Source organism: Anarrhichthys ocellatus, unplaced genomic scaffold, assembly GCF_004355925.1.
Source record: "Anarrhichthys ocellatus isolate YVR2014 unplaced genomic scaffold, GSC_Weel_1.0 scaffold23, whole genome shotgun sequence".
In the NCBI taxonomy this organism is placed as follows: Eukaryota; Metazoa; Chordata; class Actinopteri; order Perciformes; family Anarhichadidae; genus Anarrhichthys; species Anarrhichthys ocellatus.
The window spans coordinates 4,537,125-4,559,857 of NW_022280053.1; the positions used below are offsets into that span (position 1 = coordinate 4,537,125).

The 22,733-nt window shown below is 38.8% G+C and overlaps 1 protein-coding gene across 5 annotated transcripts in view; it reads right to left on the reverse strand.

Moving 5' to 3' along the window:
- Positions 1–22,733, reverse strand: part of brinp1 (bone morphogenetic protein/retinoic acid inducible neural-specific 1) — a 152,914-nt gene that overhangs the window by 21,427 nt on the left and 108,754 nt on the right. For all 5 annotated transcript variants that reach the window (XM_031860066.1, XM_031860067.1, XM_031860065.1 and 2 more), the window contains one exon: positions 8,523–8,628. In XM_031860066.1, the coding sequence (XP_031715926.1) occupies positions 8,523–8,628 (106 nt within the window). The remainder of the gene's footprint in view (positions 1–8,522; positions 8,629–22,733) is intronic.

Genomic DNA, 22,733 nt, shown 5'->3' on the forward strand with positions numbered 1-22,733 from the left:
TGTTGGGAGGATGAATGAAAACAAACAGTGCAGTAAAGCATCGTCTAACTGACTCAAACTCAAAAACAAGCATCGACGTAATGTTATACAAGCAATGGGCTCAACATCTTCATATATTACATGTTATAAAATCGTGCTAAAACACACAGGTAAACTCACCAAGCTGTCTGCCCGCTAAGTGGCGGAGGGGTACAGCTGTGTGTGCACTGCTAGTTCTGTTCGATGTTAGCTGTTAGCCACGCAAACCTTCAAAAAAAAAAAGTGACCGCAAAGTAGCCGTCGAGAGGTACTCAGCAGTGCTTGTGATGGTAGTTCCGTTAGCTGTTAGCCAAACTCACTGTCAGAAACAATGTGCAAACTCTTTCTCTGGTTGCAGAGTAGCGGCTGGGGGCCGTGGATGCACTGAGCTGTGTTATCACTAGCGGCCCCTACTCGTCGAGGGCCGGTTAAGAGCGGTGCGTGAGGATTAAGCAGGCAGTTGATGGCAGTATAAAACAGGTAATAAAAGGTGTTTCGAGAAAGCATGAGTCACCGAACACAGGAGAGGTCATTGAGCATGCAGCCATAACTGGGCACCAGGAATATGATGCAGTTAGCGGCGGCAGAATGCGGGATTCGCCGTGGACAAACAGAGAGGTGCACGCTCACTCAGTCACGGGCAAACGCATCCAAACACAACCAAACACATAGCCTCTCTCCAGGCTTGCACCTGGCAGAGATAATAATGTCTTCATAATAGACTGGAAGTACTATTTGTTATAAAATGTTATAATGTAAATATAATCATCTTTTGTCCACACGTTCTCACCAACAACTGAAGTAACATGCTACACAAAGTGTTTTTAAAAACAGATCAACACTCTAAGGGTCCTTTTGAACGAAAATGAAGAATAAAGTAAAGAAACCCCCAATCAATTGATGAAACAGAGTCAGGGAGAGAAAAAAGAGTGGATGGAAAACCTGAAATGCTGAAATGGCAGCCTGCAGCTGGCAAGAGTGAGTGGAGAAGGAGATTTATGGTTACGCTGGCTCAAATGGAAACTCACTCTTGATTGACCACTTCCAATTGAAAGTTGACCTCGAGGTCAACATGGGAAGATTTCATCAGCTACTGCGTTTTCAGAATGTTAGAGAGAAGTGAAAAAATATGTCCAGCTATCCATCTTGATGGAAATGATCCAGTGTTCTCAGTTCTCTGGGCAAAAAAGGATGCATGCTTTCATCAAGGAAATGGCTGCCTCGGCCCCATGCATGGGCCTGTCCAAGCGCTGGGTAGATACCTCAGACCACTACTGTGACATGAGGTATAGCACAAGTTTAACCTTGATTTCTAAGTCGAAATAACTTGATGTGGTTAGTATGACCACGTTAAGAGGATTCAGAAAGAAAAAAGATAAATAGCAAAGACCAGACTGTGTTTTGTGTCTGTGTATGGATAAAGATGCAGAGTAAGGGGGAGAGAAACGATGATGAAAATGCCTCTGTGTGTTTATTGTTGTGCTCGACCAACATTTACTCCCTGTGTTGTGCAAGACTTTTCTTCAGTAAATGATTCTCTGGTAACCAAGGACATTGTGTTTACTAATGTACTTTAGTCTCCGAATCAATTTTTTTAACAAGTCTGTCATCAAAAACAACTTAATTGATTTGTATGTTTGTTTGTCGTCCCCGTAACGTTTGCAGCGCTTTCACTTGAAAAGAGGGACAGGCATCGAGCGACGGAGCAATGAGTATCTATTTCATCACTCTCCGCACGACTCGCCTAGAGGGCCGGTTTAATTTATTTTCACTTCACCACATTGAAAACTGTTGGCTCAGGCTATTCTAACATATTCATAAATCTTCCAGGATAGGCTCATGGCTCTTCAAAGATAGGCTGTTGAGGAAACTGGAGAAAAAGAAAAGAGAGACAACATGTGCTGGTGATTGAAAGAAACAAATTAGTTTTGCTTTTGTTTTGGGGCTAATTTATGACAGCCATATTGGAGGTGATTGGGTCCTTAGGTAATGGCTTGTGGAGGTTCCAGGGCCTTTGTTTGGCCCAGTTAATATATGTAACCATTATTTTTTTTATCGCCAGTGTGTGTGTCAGAATACATAAATAATATTCCAGTGTTCTGCCCAATACACTGAAAGGCCCTGCTGTTTTGCTATTTAAATGCCACAAATTAAATTAAGATAATCAATGATGAATACTAACAGATGGAAGGTATTCGGCTAATAAGAGAAAATAAAAAGGCGACTATTTTCTCCCTACCACCTGAAACATACTGTATAATAAGAGTTAAATTAAACAATGACAATCCACACAATTTGTCCACCACATGCTAATATCCTCTTTCATTTTATTCTCACAACTCAATAAGCTATTTCTACTTGCAGGTCCCAGTGGAGACAGAAAGTGAGAATCCAGACGAAACCAATAGCATCGGATTTCTAAGCTTTAGCCTGGAGAGAGGACAAACAACTAACAAATGAATGTGGGAGAACAGAAGTGTATTTAAATCCCAATTGTAGTAAAGCTAAATGGTGTGGATCTTTCATTGCGATTTCATTTAAGAGAATAAAGAAAAAAAAGAGTTCTTTTATAAATGTCAAAATCACAAAATCCATAAACAATCTAAGAGTTGGTCATGGCTTCTGCTTCTTATGCATAATATGCCTTTGACCCAGTCGATAATTTGTAATGCAAAATTGGTTGATTACATAATGTTCAGCGACATAAATGTGTGCAAGGTTATAATGTAATTTGTGTTGACTGGGCCAGAAATAAGGATTTCCTCATGCATGCCCACAAATAGTCTCTGCTAACAACATACTGTATCATGATGCCCTCTTTTACTGTGTTTAGCTGCCAATAAAGTGATGCACATAGAATGCACTCTGGCGCTAAACATGCCAACATTTATCACTGAAACCTCCTTAGTTTGCAAAGTTCTGTGTCTAGATCAAAGCTTTGCTCTAAAACATTTTTTTCCAGTGCCATCTCTAATTCTGATGATTGTCGGGGGATAAGGGAAAAAAAGGGGGGATGAGGGATCGGGGGGGGGTTAAATTGCCAAAACATTTCCCAAAGCAAAACTGTGGGAGAGTTTATGCTTTGATAGGTAGCTCCCTTGAGATGATATTCTACTACAGCATTTTAATCTCAATCTAAGAGAAAGCAGAGGAATTATCCGCATTGTGTTATCTGTGGCTCACAGTCCCGCCAGCTCACGAAGAGCAGACCACATGGGGTGGAAGGAGAGGAAAGAATTCCCTTTTGAGAATTCTGTTATTTTGGGGAGTCAGTCTGAAGTGTAAAATCTGACCACATCTTAATTCACTAGTTTGATTACATATAAAACAGAATGCTGTCTCAGACTGTTTAAAACTAATTCCACCAAAGTTATTTTCTCAAAAAGCAGTTAAAGTGTTTGGTTACAGGTTTTAAATAATTTTCTTGTATATATTTTCTAACAAAGTTTTGCAGTTACACTTGTGCCTCAAGGTAGATAAACTGCTGAGGTTTGGAGCGAAAGATATACAAATGGGAATGAAAAAGACATGATTAAAAGTTTAATTAGAAGAACGAAATGGAGTGGGTTTTCTATTACTGCATCCTTGCTGTAACTCACATGGCACTGCATACTAATATGATCCTCTTATTTAATTCATGAATTAGCTAGATTAAGGTTTTTATATACGTTTATTCATTTCCAAAAAATGGAATTATACATAAGAGACAAAGATTTTTGATCAGCATTTACCAGTTGATGAAAGACAATCAGAAAAGACATGGTTAGGGTGGCCAAAATATGATGTGATCATAATATGGACGTCGGTGCTCGGGCCCTAAAAAGAGAACAGCTGAAAAAAATGACAAAATATTAGGGTGGAGGAAGGGACAGATAAAGCAATGCGGTGGATATGTTTAAAAAAAGAACAATTTTAGAAATATAGGAAAACTGAAGAATAAGCCGACAAGATAAAAAAAGTACTCGACACGGCTCATCAGAAATGACTCCAGTAGGGTGGGAGATCTCACACACACACCATTCTGAAAATTTCAACTGACAGAAAAAGAGATGTGCATAACACTGTCTGCAATTACACCCATGACGAGTAGAATTCCACATTTTTAATCACAATCTCTTTGTTCACTCACTGGTAGTGATTTTAAAGAGTCTGGAAAGGACAGTCCCACCCTCATACAGTGCAGAAAAACCATGTTAAGAGGAGAGGCTACACAAGACCTGAAAAAATGTTAAAGTCATTTTTGTGTTATTATCCCCTTTGGACCATAATTCATTTATCAGGATCCACATTTAAGTATCAAGTATCATCAGACAGATGACACTTCATTCTTGGTTATTCTCAGTCAGCCAGTGTTGTGTTCCAACTACATTGGCTAATCTCTAGTTTTTGTAAGCCAGTGAATATTTTAGTTAGGATTAACTTGATTAAGTGGCCAGAGGCCTTCTTCAGTTTACGTGCATGCTGAAGAAGCCTCTGGCTGAAAGCCAGAGCATTTGTGCAGCATTATTTTTCCTGTGCTGATGAATGAGGAAACCAAGAGTTCAAAACCTTCCGACTAAGTTAATGAGAACAAACCTTTTCTACTTTATGTAACAAACGGTTTGGTTAAACACACCAGAGCAAAGAGGACAGAGATGCATTTTCATAGCTTCGGTAAAATCTTGTTTTTTTCGGGTTCAATGAATTGGCATTTTTCATCCTCAGGAAGAAAACTACAAATCATTCGGGTGACATATTGTCGCTGTCCTGTGAAAACCATGTAATTCCAAGATGTCAACATTTCACGAATGATGGAAAAACAGCCTTGCTTTCAGACAATACACTGTTCAGGTAACCGGGTGGGGTTGTAAAATTGTTCATTCAACTTAAGAAGAAGGGGGGTTCCCACAAATCATCAAGGACTACTTACTTTTGGTTTGATTGCCAAATGTGGGGATGCATGGTTTTCACAGCGGAGATATATACGTATATTGTCTAGCAATCAAAATCAACACAGATATAGTGTTCACAAAGAAGTCGTTAATTCAGGACAGGCATCTACATGTGCACACTGTAGAAAATAGTCAAGTACTAGATAATAAAAATACAATAGACAAAGAAGAAAAACATTCAAATTAAGCAGTGATTCAAAATAAAAGAAAGAAATACATGAATGCATCTCCATTAAAATAGCATACATGAATCTAAATTTTAAAAGGCAGGCATGGCTCTTCTTTTCCACATTGTGATTTCATCATCTGATTCCTAAGATGTGGACATATGGATGTTGGAAGCCTGAATAACCTTTCTAAGGATTCTATCTCGACTGTCATGATGAGTGCCCTGTGAGCTCGCTGATTTTATGCACCCTTCCTACGCACTACATACTCATATGTACATCATAAAAAAAAAAAACATATGCGCAGAAGAGTTAAAAGATAAAATTGCATCAGAATTAAAAGGGGTTCATCTCTCTTCTCCTTTCTTTGATGTCTACCTGTGAACCATTACCTCACGAGAATAGCTGTGCACTTCCCTTCAGTTCTTTATTGATTGAACCCACGAAACATAAAAATAATGAGTTGGTTGAGCAGTGTGGAGTCGTGACACACAAGTTCAGTGTAGGTTTATATAAACCTTTGTAAGAAGTTAAAAAGATAGAAAACACCATACAGAAGAATCAGCAAAAGTTATATGTCCTAGATGTCTAATTCCTACTTTTTAAAGTACATCTACATTCAGGTGAATGGTTTGTTTTTTTAGGCTAAAATTACATTTTAATTGAAATGTTGCATGATGTGCATATTTAGCTATTAGATGCTGCTGCCAGTGATCTGTGATCTTCTACATTGGCCAGATTTGACTCCTCCTCACAGTTTAAATGCCAAAAGTTAGCATTTAAGCTAATTGTCTGGTAAAAGGTCAATAGGCATTTCAAAATGAGACACATGGTGGGTGTTTATTAAATGTGCTGGGAGCTGCTAGTGCTTAAAAGAGCAGTCCCAGGCCAAGCCAACGTCTTCCTCCTCAAGGTTATAGCTTGTGAAGTCCATTTATGGCGTGTTGTCAAAGACGTGGACAATGCTGTCAGAGCTGTTATTGTTTTGGGCATTGACTGTAAAGACCAGTCAAGGGATTCAGTAAATCTGTCAGGGAATATAGTGATTTTGTATGAAGAAACGGCAATAAAGCTGCTTTTGGAACCACTATGGGGTTCACAAGTTGTTCCAAATGGTTCAACTATTCGTTTCCTACACATCCAATTATTCTAAGTGCACCCAGATAAAAGAAAAACAACATTTGAACACATGCTGCTATAATGGTGCCCTATACCTTTCTTCTGTGGAGTGTATGTTTCTTTCTTCTAATCACACTAATCACAATTACCACAGTTATAACTCTAAATACCCTTGCAATTACAGATTAGACGGTAGCAACCACTTAACAATTTACTTAAGTGGTCAGAGACACTGTATCAATCACGTAGTGCCACCCTAGTTGCCAAAAAAAAACAGCTAATAACAACTATCTGAAGATGTCCCAACACCCGCATCAAACACCTGAGCAACCATCAAGCCATGCCCGACTAAATATTCATACCACCACAGCGACCAGATGCAAACCTGAACAGCTAGAACATACCTGCAACAACCTAGCAGCCGCTTCAAGCTATGCCCTACCAGCCAAACATTTGGCCATGCACGGCTTAAAGGTTGACGCTAAGGTATTTTGCATATATAACTACAACAATTAAAAGTTACTTCAAGAATTGTATCCTTTTCTAAGTATAGAAAATAATCTAAAGACCATCTCAGTGTGTCTTTGTCGTCTGCTCGTGTTTGTTGGAAACCTAGATATATAGAATAATATGTGATGGTTATATATATTGCACTTTCCAGAAGAAGAAAAAACAACACTATTTTGAAGCTGACTGAGTTATAGGAACAATAGAGAAGATCAGCATAAATCCTACCAACATGGGACTCAATGCAGACCACAGCCAGTGACCTAACTGAATCAAAACGTTTAACCTCAACCAATTTTATGTGCGTAGGAGGACAAATTTTTATACATGCACATGACTGGTTTGATCTGAGAGGAATGTATTGTTCACTAGGGGATGAAATAAGACTAAATGTTACACTTGAGCTAGCGTTCATGTCAAAGGGAAAGCTGTGAGGTGAATGAAATGATTGGCTCTTATTATAAATGTATTTCAACAGCATAAAACTAAAGTAAAATATCTCTATTAACTACACGCCTCTCAATAAGCTGTGTGAAGTGCTATCGCTTTAAAGAGCACTATGAAGAGCACTGTGATTGTTGAAGAAGTTGCACCATCAGTTCTCTAATTAAATGCAGAAACGATAATTGCTCTTGAAAGAACGTATTTTCAGGAGAACTCTCAACACCTCCTGTCACACTTTGTCCACACACAAAATGCACACACACACTAATATATTTTGGCCCAATGCAAAACCAATTCGGAAAAGCTTTTCCACTCTATTGGGATTATTATCAAGCCAAAAGAAAGAATCTTTTCCAGGCCTGTCATCTATCAATTGGGTGTTCAAGCAGTCTTCAAAGCACAAGGCTAATACGTTTGGTGCGTGACAATAAAGCTTTTCCCAAAACCTATAGAGTCCTTTGAGTAAGTGGCAGCGGAAGACTTAAAAGTGTTTCTTTGACAAACCACTTAGTTCTCTGATTTTGGAGGACGAGTAATGATTCCTTCAGAGAGAGGAAATAGAGGCGGGGGGATGATAAAATAAGCCTCTGTGATTCTCAGACTGGTTTTAATAACCTGCGTAAACTCCAATAAATCAAAGAAACAATCACGCTATTCAAACACTTGACCTCAGTTACACAGGCTTTCATCATTCTTTTTCCCTAGGGTGACTGTCACTGCAAGCATGCTTCCCTTATGCTAATTATTAGTTGTAAGACATAACTCGTTTCACTTAAAAGAACATTACCACTAATGGGTAAAAGTTGCTATTTGCATCCACTGACATATGATCTGTGAGTAAAGCGCTAGAGGATTCGTTTTAAAAGTCTTTAATGCGATGAAAACATTCTTGAGATACATTCTGATGGACTAAAAATATCAGAGATATATACTATATTATACAGTTTACCTTCATGGAGATTGCTTGCTTTCTCGCTCATGTCTGAATGGTTTGCACAGTTCATGCAACTGTTTTGTATTTAGGCTGGGTCTTTGAACAAAGCTTTAAGAGAGAAAGAAAACGATTAAGACAGCACGTGTCTATCACCACAGAGAATCGTACTGCGTGTCCCCAGAGGATTGGAGAACAAATCTACCCCCGGCCCAATTAAAAAAAATGCACTGACATTCATTCTTGAGAATGCACACGTCTCCCTTGTGCAACTAAGAGTATTTTATTTATGACTATAGATGTCCTTTACTTTTAGAGGATAAAATGGAGTTGACCCCGCTGCCCTGTAATGTCAAACATTACTGTGCAGCATGTGGAAAATATTGATATGCCGGGATTGTTTACCTTGCAGATGAAGCTTGCTCTCAGGGCTCTGCAGAAGGATTGAGCTGACTGAGTCCAGATTGTCATAGCTACTGCATCCCAGGGGCCCCGTCCTCGTCTCTGTCACCTGCGAAAGAGTAAAGACTGAAATGAAATGACCATTTGAAGCAAACAAATGCACTTGTGCCATTTGTTCCAATGTGTGCGTGTGTTTGAGAGTGCAAACATCTGCATGCACATGATGTGCATATAGGAGTGGACGCATTTTCACTTCTTAGTCTTCACAGTGTGCAGTACTCTGCTACACGCTACACTTTAAGACAACATATGCAAGACCCCCCTCAGCCATTAACAATGTCAGGCGGTAGTAAGATGTTAACATCTGCTCATCACTGCTGTCAGTGGATAATGTAACAGTATTAGACACAGACTTAGATTTCCACATGTGCTAATTGCACTGAGTTAACACAACAGTCCTGTGGCCCACAGACACAGGAATATTGTGCAGTGACAGAATGTCTTGCTACAGGTTTTCACACATGTAACATGCTTCATAATCTCTGCAGTTTTCCCCAAGACTACTAATTTCCAACTTGTTGCAAAGATGTTATTTCTTTGAGACAACTTTAAAAAACTTTTCATTTTGAAGGAGCAAAATAAATGGTGATTGTTCTTGAACTATGTTCTTGTTGTGTTCCATACAACAGCCCTGAGACTACAGCAGTGGTTCTTGTTCCCCATCCACAGACCTATGTCTAAAGAAGTAATCACGCTATTCAGTTTTGCAGAGGCTGCTTTAATAGATACAGCTCACACATTTGAGACCTTGGGAGAGATTGCGCTTGAAAAGAAAGGAAGGAGAGAAATCTCTCCTCTTTTCAGTTGCCTCCGCTCATTAGGTTCTTCATGGTAGCTCCTAATAGTACTTTGACAAGGTTCCAAAAAGCTAAAAGAGATCAGCAAAGGAGATTAAGGGAGATACAAAATTAATTTGACGAAAAGCCTTCAGTGTTTCTTGCAGGTCTTAGTTGAGCACACAAATGAAAAAAAAATGCCAACGTGAACATGTCGCAGACTTATAATTTGAACATGCCAGAAGACATGTTTTGACATCTATTTTGTTTATGTTTAAGTACAGAAATAGATTGTGTATCTGTAATGGTAAGGAGAAGTTTCTTTAGTATTATACTGTATTGTGTTTAGTACTGTCGACAGAGTGGGGGTTTTCTGCTTCACCAGTGGCACATGAGCTGAAGAATGTGTGATCAGCATGTGTCTGCCGCAGGTGTTGAAAGGGATTTTCTCGGCCACTTGGGGGCAGCGGAAACAAGCTGTTATCACATTATTGACATACCGTGGCGTCACCTTTTAGGTTGATATGGTGAATTTGTTAGCAGCAGTACCATCCATTTAGAGTTTTGTTTCTTGGTGAGTCTCCACTAACTCCTTTAGCCATCAAACGCTTCACTATGTTTTCTAGTTTTGTTTGTCAGCCATTCGGTGCTGGTAGGTAGTGTGCAGTGGTTTTATCATAGCTTTCTCACTGAAAACAAAAGAGCGAAACAAACAGTAAAGCTGCAGGCCAGAAAAACCAAAACAATGAGCTGAAAGGCGCTATGTTCCGCCATACAGAACTGTAGTGACAAGTGTTCATTTTCTGTGCCCGTGCGACCCACTTCTGATAAAATATGCATGTGATTCACTGCTAATATAAAAACGTTGAATATAGCTGCTTTGAATTTGAACAGGAAATCCCAGAAATGGGAAAGAAAATAGAAAGGACAAAAAGATAATTGCAGAACTAATACTAAATTAAAATCTCACCTTAGAACTGGACTAATGTTCCTCAATATGTTTTAAAGACAGTTTTTAGCTTTGTCTAGGAAATTACCGTACACTTATATGAGTAGAGGGCTTGGGTGCAGATGGAGGGTGTTCCAAACAGATCCAAAGGAGGGGAGAGGGGCCAATTCGGACACCGACGATGATTTAACTACTTACTTCTTTGCTTAATGCAAGTCATTCTGCTCTCAGTACATCAGCTGTCAGAAGCACCCATTTACACCAAAACCAACAATTGACCAGCTACTTGTACTCGAAACGAATTACTGAAATCTACTTAAGACTAAATTGGGGTCTTGAGAAAAGGCTTCACGCCTCAGGCTTCACCTGACAAAAACATCACTTTGTCAGGTAAACAACAATGACCAATGTGAGTAAGATGTCCACCTCCTATGGCCTCAGTAACTTGAGCATTCTACACTAGTGTGTGTGTTTGTTTGTGTGTTTAAATGACAGTACGGACCCATTACTCCCATCTTTAATGTTGATACTGCACCAGATGGTGGGCTGACAAGCAAGAAATTAGACAGATCTTACCCTTGGCATCAGGCTGTTGGGGGGGGAAATGCAAAATCATGGGGAGACAAACTCCGTTACAATCTTAGTTTCAAGAATAAATTCAGCTAATTTTCATCAACCGCAGACACATAGTATTCACATCCCAATGCTGTAACATGATTTCTGTATGTATTGTGTCATTTTATCACAATAAATCTTTTAATCTCTGGGTGGTAAAGTGGTACTATCAATATGACAGTGGTACTGTCGCATTCTTGTTGTGCAAATTTGAATGACAATAATAAACTCAATACGGAGTGCCATAGAAACATCAGTTATAGAAATATGTCTCAATGCTATTGTAATGTTAGAAACTATAAAAAAAAATGCTGTATGTTAAAGTCAGTGTAATGTCTTAATGCAACCAGTGCTCTTTAACAATGTTTCCCCAAATGCACATTTATGTTTACTATAAGGGCAATTTTACTCGAATAAAAGTTGATTGCATTTAACTGAAAACTGTATATGAGACATACATGATTATCTTATTGCATTTTTTACTGGAACAACTGGTCCACACTTTGCATGTTCCCGTCTTTATTTCTTCCCAGCCAAGCAATGGACTTTAAAATGCACAGCATGGCCTTGCATAAAGTGTATGTGCAGATTGATTACAGAGCTAGACTTGCCTATCACACTCCACCATCTTGATGGCTGCTGACGGTGCTCTTTTTCCTCCATTTTTGTTGTGCTTATCGCCAAATGAATTACTTCCTTCCAAAGATTGTGTTGCATGATCCACGGGGACTGAGACAAGTGACTATCTGTCCTCTGTCACCATCGGACATTTTCTCAGGTGGCAAAGCAGGCATACTCACAAACTACATTTGCAGTTGCACACAAATCACACACTCAAATGGATGTGCATAAACATGAGTGCAGCTTGCCAGCGCCAGTTTACCATACAGTCATTTTTCTTCAAGAATTATTATTCCAAGTTGGGAGCAGACATCCCCAGCTTTATGGATTAGAGATTGACCCTTGTAATCTGAATGACTTTAGGAGGGCAGTATGCTGCGCTTGTTCGGCTCTCTCTTTTCATTCTCTCCAGCACACGCCATAAGAGTGCTGTGCACCAGATTATGAAAATGGAGTATAACGCAATAAAAATACAAGGAGCAATCAAAGGACTGAAGTGGGCCGAGGGGGATTTAGAGGATTTGGATTATTAAGCAGAACATAACAGTGGAATCCCAGTGGGCCCAGACTGAATCACAGCCCACAGTGAAACCACGGTTCTGGAACATCCTCTCTAATTGTCATCTGTCATCAAGAAAATCATCTTAGGAAGTAAATAAGAAATAATGCACATGAGATCCTACTTTTCTTCTGTTTCTATATTTTCTTGTTGGCAACCAAATGTGCATTTACTATTCCCCAAGTGCCAAATGTTGGGAAAACTAAGTTTCTCCTCTTCTGGGATAAATTCTTTGTTTTTCAAAATGCTAAAAATTCACCCTGGTGACATGCATGCAATGCAGCTGCAGTGTATCGGTGGTGTGTAGGTGGAATATGTGGGTTTTGGACATGTGTTTGTGTGTGTTGAGACTCAATTACATCACTTCTTTCTTTTCATATTAAAATGAATCATATATGAGCTTGTCTCTGTCAGTTACATACATCATCAGTAGTACTGTAGTAGAAGCACACCAGCTAGGTATTGAGACCTCAAGCATATTATGCACTTTTCTCAAGCAATGCTCTCATTATACATATCCTATAATTAGAGTAGAAATGTTTATCACTTCAATGGATTCAAAGTGGCTCAGTTGATCCAGTCTCGTTAGGAACCCCTAGCAAGCAAGACACTGAATGCACTGTATACTGTATTTATCTTACAATTGATGCCAGCCCTGTCCATTGTTTAAGCACACAGGCCTATTGACTTGTATGGTTGACCTTTACGATGCACCTGCCTTTAGTAAAAAAACGGCAATTAAAAATCTCATTAGGATCCTGGAGTTTGACCATTTATAGCTCCTGAAATGCAGAGTTTGGAACTGTCAACAGTCAACATGGGAGGCAAAGGTCGACTTATGACCGAGAAAACACATGCTGTTGTTACACCAAGCGCTACAAATATTCTAACAGAGTAATTGCAAAATGGACTTACATTATCTTGGAGCGCTATGAATCATCAGGGATATTCGCAGGCCTCTCAAAACATAAATTGTGAGACAAATGTCACAGGACTCAATCAAAATATCAGTTTCTTCCCAACATGTTTCATGGAAGTTTTATGCAAGTTTTGCACATTTGCATATATCTGTATCCTCGCGTATTAATACAAAATTCAGTAATATACACTAAACTAAATAACATTGTACTATAATGTAAAATCAAAGGGCTTTACATTTCTATAAACTAAAGTACTAGCTGTATATTAGCACTGCAGCACTGTGAGAATGGAGGAGGAGAAATCATATGCATTCGAAATCACGCTTGGATGTGTGTGGTATACGTCTCAGTTGTACAATAAAACCTCTTTTCACCAACTTCATTAAAAATATCACACCATATGGAGCTCTCGTTAATTCTATAATTCCTGCAACTTGTGATGGGAGCAGTCTCTCGTTCACTTCTGATTTTCAAACCACACTGAGAGGAGTATACTGCATTTCTCAGCAAGCAAACCTCCCATCATACTCTGTCCCCAAGTTGCATTTCAACTTGAAAGGCCGAGAAAAATAAAAAGGTGGTTTGAAGCTATGTGAGATAAAGAAAACAATGGATGAAGGCAATATGATGTGTGAGTGGTATACGGGGAAGAATACTGTGAGGTTGAACTGTCTTCATTACACATTGCCTCTGCTGAGCCCTCCTAATACGCCCATCACCTGCCATTCTGTTAATGACTTACTATTTCTGGATACACAGACGTGCTCCTCAGTAATTCTCAAAGCCTGACACTGGAAGATCTCTGAGGACATTCTTTTCTGCCTTGTTAATATCATATATATGGCTACAGTGTAAGAGAGGGATAAGAGAGAGGGATATTTTTGCCTTAGAGGGATAAGGCAACAATATTTGAGGAACACATGTAATAGCTCATTGCTCTGATATTTCTATAGCCTTCCTTGTAATTTAGCATTCTTTGGAAAACACTAAATGTGTCTGTAAAAGCCATTTCTTATGTAACTCATTTGTTTTGAATGACACCGAGAAAATGAGCAACTTTGGGGTATTTTTAATAACTGTGGCACCCTCAAGTGCACAACTGAAGCAACACTGCGTGTAATTCTGCTTGCTTGTGGCAAATGAAAACTAGATATAAACTGCTCCAAACCTACAGCAGTCGACAAAAATCTGGATCATATGACTGGACTGTGAAATAAGAAATAGGATAGCATGGCTGTGGCTGCTACACTACCAGCACCCACAGCACTGCGGCATCATCAGGAAAAAATGCATATTGAGCGCTGGTGTGAATCAGAAGTAACTATATGGATAGGTGACCTTACGATGGATGCAGTAAGCACACTCTCCAGTAGGAATGCACACTTGCACACTTCACGCGTGACTGAATATACAGTTCACACGCCACATGCACACTCATGCGCAGCCGCGATAGCATGCAAGCCTGTATACACAATTCCTAATCGAACTTTATCTTGCATATTTCGAAAGGAAGGCACTCACTCATAAAAAAGTTGTTTTTTTTCCATTAAAACACCCCATTGGGTATCTTATTTTCATTTCTAAATGACCCTCCCTCCCCACTGGAGTCCTAGCTTTCAGCAATCATGTTCAGCCACACAAAGTGAAACAACCACATGCCATTTATTTCTATCAGCAAGGTATGATTTTGTTCTCAGTGGGAAGGGACCTCTCATTGTATTGACTATTTTCCTTCTCTTTATGCTGAGAACCCCACTGAAGAAAAGTGGAGGACCATGTCCGCATTATGAAATGATTTATTTTCGCCCGCTACAGAATTACTAAATGAAGGCATAAGGAAAAATTTGGTACAATAGTGGGAAAATTATCAGAGCTGTGCAGCCCAGTGGTTAGGCGTAGCTGCGGCAGAATTGACAATGATGATGAACACAGATTTTGGCACAAAGGGTAACTGAGGAGTGATTTATGAATCAGTAAAAAAGAAAATACCCCTATGTTGAATGGCTTCTGTGATTTATTTTTGCTATTTAATAAAAGAGCTGCGATACATTCATAAATAAATGATGTACAGAATGATGTATGTGTAAAATGTATATTTGCTCTATTTTTGACTTTTATGTGGTCGTCATTGCACAGCAGCGGTTTAAGTTCATATTTTTTTAATCCACAAGGGGAACAAGAAGGCATTTGTTTCAGCCAATGTTTTTCTGGATAGGTGGGTCTCAGGTAAATAACAAGGCTACGATTCTGCTGAAGGCGCCAGCAGCACAGTTGTGATATGTTTTGGTTTTGATTAACGTTCACATGTAGCTAAGACCTCTTAAGTAGCGCAAAGGCTCAGGGAGACAGAACGGAGTATCAAGGATGAAAGGTTTGATAAATTCAGCCAGCCACTGTGCACGCAGTCTATCAGCCCTCACATTTAGTGGCAAGCAATTGGACATAGCCCACACAAAGGACGTGCACACGCAGAGAAAGCTATTCTTTCCTGTTCAAGCATCACTTTTTTGATATTTTGGTTATTACTGATTTTGATTACTAGTGAATTTTATTTAGCAATAAAATCAGTGCTCCTTAGGGACCAATTTTACATCTACGAATGTGTTTTCAGTATTCCAACCGTTGCAGCTCGCACAGCATGTGAAACCTGTAGGAGTCCAATAACAATCAAACAATTGTTTGTATTTCTCACTGATGAAAAGACGACTGAGTTTATAATGAGAACACTTGGCATTACTGCCTGCACAGATGTCTGATGTCATCAAAGACTGATTGTTATATGTCCTGCTGGCTGCCCTGATGTTCACGTAATGTTCGGCTGCTTCATTAGTAGTCTGATAACGACACAGTTAATCAAATAATGCTTGCAAAAATGTTACAAAGCATAAAGGATTTGATATTCCGCAGATACACAATTAATCTAAATCTTCATTTAACGGTGCAATGTGTATGATCTAACCACATGCTCCAAACAAATAGGGGGCAGTATTTCACCTCTACTACACACAATATAAATGTACACTCATCAGTTAAACAGCGAGCAAGAATACGCAAAATACGGCCAAACCACTGACGTAAAATAGATATTAGAGATGAATTATGACCTGTTACACTAGCTCTAAGCAGCTTATAATACATCATTAAAACTAATGACAAGATTTGTTTTAATCAATAAAAATACAATCTTTTATTTCCTAATCATTTGAATTGTTTGTTTTTATTATGAAAAAAACATTATATATTTCTATAGCAAAGTAAAAGGATATCATTTAGAATAGTTGATGGTATACACTGACTTCAGAGCAGTTCAAATGATTTTTGGGACAGTGGCCAAAAAAAAAAGAATTGTCTGGAGGCCTGTAGACCAGCTGCGACAACAAAGGGATTGTATCTGCTCATATGGATCATCAAAGATCATCAAAAAGTATCGGCAGAAAAAAAATCGCGATCAGGGATCTCTCAAAGTTATATTTGCTCCCTTTTTTCTTTTGAGAGTGCTCCCTGTGTAACAAGGGTTTAATTAACGAAGATTTCTGACCGCATTTGTTTGCTTGATATTCAATCAATTAATGAATCAATCAATCAAACTTTATTTTAGACTCAGGGTCCAGATAAGACAAATAATTAAAGTCCCCTCTTTGTATTCTGTACCTTCTTGCAGACAGTGCACGACAAATCATACACAGGCATTATATGCCTTTATACTCTATGAGAAGCCATTGGTTTTGCAGGTGTATTTCCTGATGAAATTTGGTCGACAACTACTTTGATTTGGTATCTTTCTTGTCCATTACATTTTAGGTTTTCATATGAAGCTGTGAAGGTGGTTTCTGCATTGTATAGTTGTTGTGTGTTGGAAGTAAGACCATATCACTAAAAGCATAAATCTAGCTGGATCAGAAATTGTATTTGATCTAAAGTTCAAAAGTAATTTGGGGGGCTTATAATAATTTAATATTAAAGTTAAAATACAGTTAATATTAATAATATGAATCGTTCTTAATATATGATACAGGTTCTGGAATCTATTCCCTGATATTTGCCTCAGGCTGATAAGTATCCTTGCTGGAAATCTATCTTAGATGAAGAGAACATACATATTTCATTGTATTTAGTGTCAAGTAAAAAAAAAAAATCAGATAATCAGCAATTTTAGTCATTGCATCGGTAGGTTTGCAATATGTAATTTGCATACATTTGCTTATTAATTTCTGGGCATACATAAATAGTGAATAAAAGAAGTCTTGTGGCTCATTGACCCTCAGGGCATCAAGTAAAAGAATACTGGCTTGTTTTAACATGCTTCTTCTTTAACCACTAGTCTTCTGTATCATTATTATCATCATTAGTATATTTTCTAGTATTGTTACTGTAATTATTAGTAGTACCACTACAGTAAACTTACTGAATGTAATACTTCTAAATTTAAAATGTTCATTCTTCAGAATAACAAAAAGCTATTCCAAAATTCCAATGAAACATTGTTTTGTGCGTTAACTCTATGTATGCAAAATGCTACAAGTCAAGTGAACAAGCAAAGCTGTTGAAGAGCTGGTAAAACAGCCACTCATGAGGCCAAAGTTACACTTGCCTCACAAAATATTTCAGTGAACAAAGTAGAGCTGACTTTCAACATCTAAATGTATAAACCATTTCTGCCGTATTGACACGTGTTTTTCATTCTGATTGTATGTTTGCGCTCCAAAGCAGGTCTCACAGCCATACTGAATCAATATTGGAGGAGCAAAGCCCTTGTTCTCTGTGTTTATAGATCCATGCCTTCTGCTGGACTTTGCCTCCTCTGCACATTCTGATCACTGTCTGTCTGCTGGAGACGTGACTGCTGCCTTTATTCATAGTCGACAGATACGGGAATGCAAGTTCAGCCTTCGATTACGTTTTGATGATCTATCCGACAATTTTTGCACATTTTTAGAGAGCACTCAAAATTAAATCAAATTGAAGATATCTTTATCCACAAAACATGTTGCACATGATCTGCTGCTACTTCTTTACTGCATCACCTCTCATTTCGTCTATATTTAATGTTATTTAAATTCTCATGATGGTGCTTTCTGAAGACATAATGATTACACAGTATGTACATCAATAGTTTGAAGGTTGTGATATTTATGTGAAATGTTGCACAATTATGTAATTATTAAATGCCAATTATGCGCGTTGCATTAAAATCATCGTACACAACTTGTACCAGCCTTGCCAAAAACGTCCTTTGTGCACATTAAAATTGTCACTTTTTCGCCATGCATATGGCTCTCAAGTTTTAGGCAACGCAAATTATAGTAGAGAGGATAGGGGAGAGTTTTCTTTGGAGAGAAGGTGCCCTGGACTCTAATCCCAGCGTATTACAAAACTGTCTGCTGCTTTTAAATGAGATGAGAAGAGTTAATGTGATTGGCCATTACTGAAGGTTGCACCAACTCTATCCTTGGCTAATTTATTCCTGAACAATGTTTTTATCCCTATTTCACCCTTTCCTCTATTTTCCACATTCATATTCTACCTGTAGTCACTAAAGTATGTTTGCACCCTTATACACATGGATATATAGTATCCTGGCGCTACAGTGACTCACTATCACCTCTCGATGTATAAGTGATATTAAAGGACAGGCCGGGTTGGGGCTAGCTGGTTAGCATTCTCAATTCAGTAGATATCTCTGCATTGCAATCAAGGTCGCATTAAAGAACCATTGGCCCCGAGGCGATGCGTTTTTTAAAGGCCCTACCCCCCGAAGCACCATCACAACTCAACTATTGCCCCTGTCAACCTGCACAAACATCAGCCGCATATAACTTGAATAAAATACTGTATCGACAATCCCTCATATGTTTATGACTGTAGTAAAGAAAGGCTGCAGACTACTTTGACATAACGTCAACACAGTAACCTCTTCACATTCTGTTGATAAAGTTCATTTTTTTGAATGTTTTAAACTAAAAGTCAGACGATGCACATTTCACCTTTAAAGCGCTTATCTTTAAAAAATAAAAAATAAAAAATGACAACAGAGCAATTACACGCACTGAACCTGGAGCTTTCAGGGACCTTGGGCCAGTTGGCCACTATGCTTAGTCAGTAATTGAGACTGAAAGTGTGCACCGTTAAGGACAGAAAATGTGGAAAAACTTGAATTCAATGTAAGAGACATCATCAACATTTATACCGGTATAATTACGTATCCTTAATCACACTCGTTCCAAGGTATGTTAGGTGAAGTTAATTATATTTATAGCCCAACATCACATCCTCCCCTCTAACAGGGGAAACCTTTGAAGAAACCATAGGAAAAGCAACTGAGCTAAGTAATTATGTGTGCAACCATTTCTACTGTACACCTACTGTACGCCATATGTGTACACAGCCATGTTTGTTTTGCTTGATAGAGCAAGCCTGTTAAATTGCTATTTCTTCCTGTTAGAAGAGTAAGAGACTAATTGTGAGTTTCAAACAAGTCATTACTAACTCTCAGAGGATGCTATACCCGATAGGTGAAAGCTATCTTGCATGCCTGAATTCCCATTAACTAAATCCCAAATTGACTCAACCACCAATCCATTTCCAGCTCGTTTTCCAAACTCAGACAAAGCCTCACCTCTTGACATATGCTTCAGGTCCATCGGCCTTGATCAGCAGACATGCAGTCCACTCAGCTTTGCAGTAACTTTGTGTGTGTGTGTGTGTGTTGTATGGATACACTCTCCTCTCAACACCTACTGCCTTCCTTTTCCTCAGAAACTGACTCAGCAACCACTGTCAGGTCTGCTTAATTTTGTCATGGTTGACTTCCTGGTACCTGGAGTCTCATCTGCCAGAGCCCCTTAATCCACTTGTCACTCACGACAACTAAAAGCTAGGACGGTGCTCCTCGAATGAAGAAAGGGAGGTAGCACATTGGTGGGTGTATTGGAGAGTTGGACTGGAGGTTGTTTTGTGCGGATGTGTGGGCATGCACAGGTGCATGGCAGCAGCTGTGGGAGTTTCAAACTTATGAAAAATATCAACACTATTCAAAATCTATACCAAGAGGAAGCCAGTAAATCCTTCCAAAGAAATAAAATGCATAATTCTACAATGTGAGCAACAAGTTTTATAATACTCAACAGGGGAAAATGTATTGAGTAATGAATGACTTGGTGTCTACCTCATACCTTTAACAGTTACATGTTCCCTTTTACATTGCTGTCAAATGCAGTTAAAACATTTATGGTTTGATTCTTTGACATCTTTTTTTCCACTCTAATTTAAAATGCATTTTATCAATGCTTTACTTTGCCAGGCCCGCTGGCAATAAGGGCACCGGGCGCGAAGCTGTTGCCCTAGATGAAGACACGGAATGAGGATTGGCAGAATGGGCAGTCCTGAGGATGTTTGGTGATGTAGAGAGAAGAGATAAGTTTAAATTAGTTTTCATGGATCATTGTAGTGCTCCAGGATGCGCACACCACCGCTGATGTGCACTACAAAACAAAGTAGCAGTTTGGGTGGAATACTTAGAATAACTACGCAGTTTGGATTGTTATTGTGCAACAGTATTATGCTGATTGTGCATGATTTGATTCTGTATCTGCACATTGCTTTCAATGTGTTTTTTTGAAATTAGTGAAACTTATAGAATTTCTGATTTCCCCAGACAGCTGAATTCAATCGAATGAAAAATAAAAGACAGACAGAATGCTACAAACCATTAATCTTTAATTCAGCTGAGATTTGAATGGCATTATAGCACATTAAAATGGTATTTTGATGCTAATGCTAACAGTGGAAAACGTGTGAAAAATACCAACTTTCTTGTCCTGCACCATATCAATTATATAGAAATCCCAGGATTCAGATCAGATGTGTCAAATTACATCAACAGACATTTAACCATTATGTCAAAATGTCATTGAGCCAAACTTTCCTTTGTGTCTTTCTTTTGGTCAAATTACTTTAAGAATACTGGACATCAATTAAGTGCTCCAGAGCCCAAATTGGAAAATCTCAATCTGAAGTAAGACTCAAGTAGTAAAAGTTCAAATGATCTTTCTTTTCTGCGATATTTACAGCACAGGAAGTGATGCACTGCTACTGCTATATTTTACAGAAGGTAGACAACATTTACTGTTGCAGGATGTAAGTCTTTACAATCCTGTGGCATTCCAATTTCTCTGTGGCGCCGCCTATTCTGCTCCTGCAATCTGCTTTCTGCTAAGACCTGTGTGATTGGAGACTATCACATGCTCACCAGAGCTTGAAATCAACACCAGCTAACTCACTTAAAATTTGAATGTGGCAAGTAACACAATTCTAACTGGAGCATTGTTTGCTGGGCTTCTCTGACTCTGCTTCCATATCAACAAAAACCTTCACTGGTACTGAGGTTTCCACAGTGTGTTCTTTAATGTATTCTCTCCCACTTACTTGTTTAAAAACAATTTTTTACTGCACAACTGACTTATTGTCTATTCCTGAGTTTTGTGTTTATGATTGTAAGGTATTGTGAAATGAATGAAGTGGTATGCTTTCAACTGTTTCATTGCAGCAGTGCACGCCAACATATTGTAGTCAGAAATAGACTGATACATTTCACAGTCAGTAATCAACACTTGGCTCCTCTGGGTTATCCGGGTTCCTACAGCTATACTGCTGACTTGTTAATCAAGTTGACATCTTCACACAACAAAACATCCCAGAAGCAGAGCCTGCACACCAAGGTTCACTCCAACTTTTATTCCGGCGCATGTTTTGCCTTGCGAACTAGGTGCATATGAGCAAGGTCAAAGCAGACAGAGGATGTTGTCCTGGGGAGTATTATTTATTTGTCATACAGGCACACACATGGAATTGTCATGCTTATCCCTGCCAGTTTGGTAAAGGAGTGATTCACTATCAGGAGCTACGTAGGGCCTTGGTTGTTGTGGCCATGCTTTGCTTTAACATTTACTTTTTCTTGCGATAATACTATCTCAAATGCTTTTATTTCAGCAAGCATTTGGCAAAATGTATGGTAGAGATGATAAAAAGGTAATTACCTTCCAACATTATGAGAGTGACTGTAATAATCAGATGACAGCTATGCTTTTGTGTGTTTACATGCCATTTCATAATGTGATACCAAGGGCAAGTCCAGTTGGCAGGAGGTAGAACGTCAAGCCCTGCTCGATGCAATATCATTATTATAAATTGCCTGATTATTATTATAAATAATGAATCAATATAGAGAGTTGTTTTGTGTTCAGTTCTGTATTTGCATGAGTTTTAAAGCTAAACCTTATTCCAAGCTGATACCACCTCCCTCTTCACCTGAGACAAGAATTAACATTTGGCTAATTACTGGAACATGGTCACAAGAGGGGTATTCCAAAACTCTGACCTGTGGGGTATCACTTGATGTTATACTTTACAATTGCTTTCCCTAGCCGCATCACCTCAGTGTCCCTGGGTGAATGAGCATGTGAATGACCACAACTGGCAAGCAGTCGCATGCAGTAGACTCACACAGCTTAGCTATTTTTTCCAAGTCGTCTGACAGCCAGAACAGACGGAGGAGACTGTCTTCCGCAGAAAAAAACCAACTAGAAGGGTTATTTGTTTAAATGCCAAAATCTATGCGCCCTGTTCCTGTTGTCTATGTTCACGGTATACTTATTTTCAGAAACTATTGGTCACATTGTTTTTTGTTTAAAACCGGCGCTCATATGACCCTGGCAT